The sequence below is a fragment of the Protobothrops mucrosquamatus genome, unplaced genomic scaffold (assembly GCF_001527695.2).
Source record: "Protobothrops mucrosquamatus isolate PMUCROS unplaced genomic scaffold, P.Mucros_1.0 scaffold7021, whole genome shotgun sequence".
Taxonomy (NCBI): Eukaryota; Metazoa; Chordata; class Lepidosauria; order Squamata; family Viperidae; genus Protobothrops; species Protobothrops mucrosquamatus.
Genome location: NW_015392831.1, coordinates 4,655 through 6,808, shown reverse-complemented (window position 1 = coordinate 6,808; position 2,154 = coordinate 4,655). Strand labels below are relative to the sequence as shown.

Genomic DNA, 2,154 nt, shown 5'->3' with positions numbered 1-2,154 from the left:
CTGTGTTTTCTTAGCTGTCACTATGCCCACCATGTCTGGCGCGATATGGATTTTAGCCTTGTTCTTTTCATAGATGTCTCTGTATAAACGCTGGGAAATTCAGACAGAAAGGTTAGTTCATAGTACATTAACAAGCTTCCCAGCTAAATATGATCTGTGATAATTTTTTAAGGAGTTGACTACTATGATTAGAATAAACATGAGCAAATGCTTATTGATTTATTTGGAACATTATAGTGCTGTAATTATGCTAAAATAGTTTTACAAAAATAAAGTTATTAAAAATGCCTAGGAATCACTGAAAATCTGATTTAATTACAGCAATATAACACACATAAGCCTCAGCTGACCTAAAATATTTTGGTACTACTGGTATTTGTTAATATTTTGTAACCAAACAGGACAGGTTCAGACTTCAATGGATAGTTAAGACTGCAGAAAAAACAACTGCAACTAGCCTGCCTTCCATAGAAGACCTGTATATTGTGCAGGTCAGAAGGAGGGCTGAGAAAATGTCTACAGACCCCTCACATCCTGGACATAAATTGTTTCAACTTCTTCCCTCAAGACGACGCTATAGGGCATTGCATGCCAAACGACAGTTTTTTTTCCCCTCATGCCATTGCTCTGCTGAACACCTAATTCTCACAGTGCTAATGCCTATGTATAGTTACCCATGTAGTTTGGCTGTAGTATTATCTTACTAGTATTCTTACTATCTTTACTCCCCCTCTTATTGGTATAATTATGATGTTTATTATTATTCTGTTGCTTTGCATGTATACTGAGAATTTCTCCACCAAAGACAAATTCCTTGTGTGTCTAATTCCACTTGGCCAAATAAAGTATTTTATTAATGAAAAGGTATGAATAGCTGTCTGAATTCAACATATAGAAGCCAAGTGTCAACTGCAATGCAAAATGAATTAAATAGTCCTTGTTTCCCCTTGGTGTAACCTGATTAAGTTCAGCTTGTAACATTAGTTCTTAGCAGTGCTAATTAGGTCTAACTAAGATCTGATTGGAAGCCACCAAGAGTTTTTTTAAATAAATAAAAATAATGGTACATTAGTAAGCATTAATATTACTCTATCCCAAACAAATTGATAATAGGGTCAGTATTAAAGGAAAATGAATCCAGAAGGTTTAAAGAGCACCCCTTAGCCACCCCTTAGCCAATACACTTTCTAATTATTTGTTTGTTTTAAGATAGAGAATATTTTTTTCCTTTCCTAGAGAAGAAAGTTAAACTGAAACCCTAGATCAGTTTAACCACTCCAATCATCTGATGAAGTGCATAAAATGTTATGCCTTTTAATAAAGTCTATTAATCGGAAAAGGTGCTATCCAGCTCCTCCTGATTTTGAACTGACAGACTAACCTGGTTGTTCTATACTGAAACATATAGAGGAACAATGCAGTTTAACTGTTTGAATTGTTAGAATGGAGAGAGAGAATTTCTGAGAGAGACAGAATGGAGAGAGAGAATTTCTGAGTTGGCCTATGGCTAGATCTTGAAGTGGTCTACTCTACAGGAATCCATATAGGCACAGTAGCACAAGTAGGTAAGGCATCGTGGGGCTCCACACCCTACGGCCAATTTTTCTCTGTTTGGGGACCCTAAATGGGCCAAACGTCGCCCCGAAGAGGCGGCAAAGATGGAAAGAAGCCCCGCTGACCGTGGAGAGATGGCGGTCAATCCGGTTGGTCAGGGAAAGCCCTCCAGAAACCAACAGAAGAAAGGCTAGCGTCACTCCAGAGTCTAGCCCAAGCTACAAGCAGCCGAAGCCAAAAAGCACTAAGTTAAGCTTGATCATAAACAATGTGTCCGGAACTGTGTAAGAATATTGATTCTCTCTCTTCCACCTGATTGATCTCCTGGGAAAAAAATTCCCAAGAAAACAAAAATCCTCTGAAAGTGAAAGGAGGGGGATTTTTGCTCTACCCTCCCATCGGCCTCCCACCGGCCGATACGCTCCCACAGAGAGGGCCTCCTCAGGGTGCCGTCAGCCAGACAGTGTCGGCTGGCGACCCCCAGGGGGAGAGCCTTCTCTGTCGGAGCACCCACCCTCTGGAACGAGCTGCCCCCAGAGATCCGGGTGATCCCGGATCTCCCCTCCTTCCGCCGCGCCCTTAAGACCTGGTTATTTCAGC

The 2,154-nt window shown here is 40.9% G+C and overlaps 1 protein-coding gene across 1 annotated transcript in view; it reads right to left on the bottom strand.

The window, feature by feature from the left end:
* LOC107300423 (nebulin-like) overlaps window positions 1-2,154 on the bottom strand; it is a gene marked incomplete at both ends in the record, with an annotated part of 6,008 nt that continues 3,854 nt past the window's right edge. Inside the window, one exon of the mRNA XM_015829756.1 lies at window positions 1-90. Coding sequence (XP_015685242.1) covers window positions 1-90 — 90 coding nt within the window. The remainder of the gene's footprint in view (window positions 91-2,154) is intronic.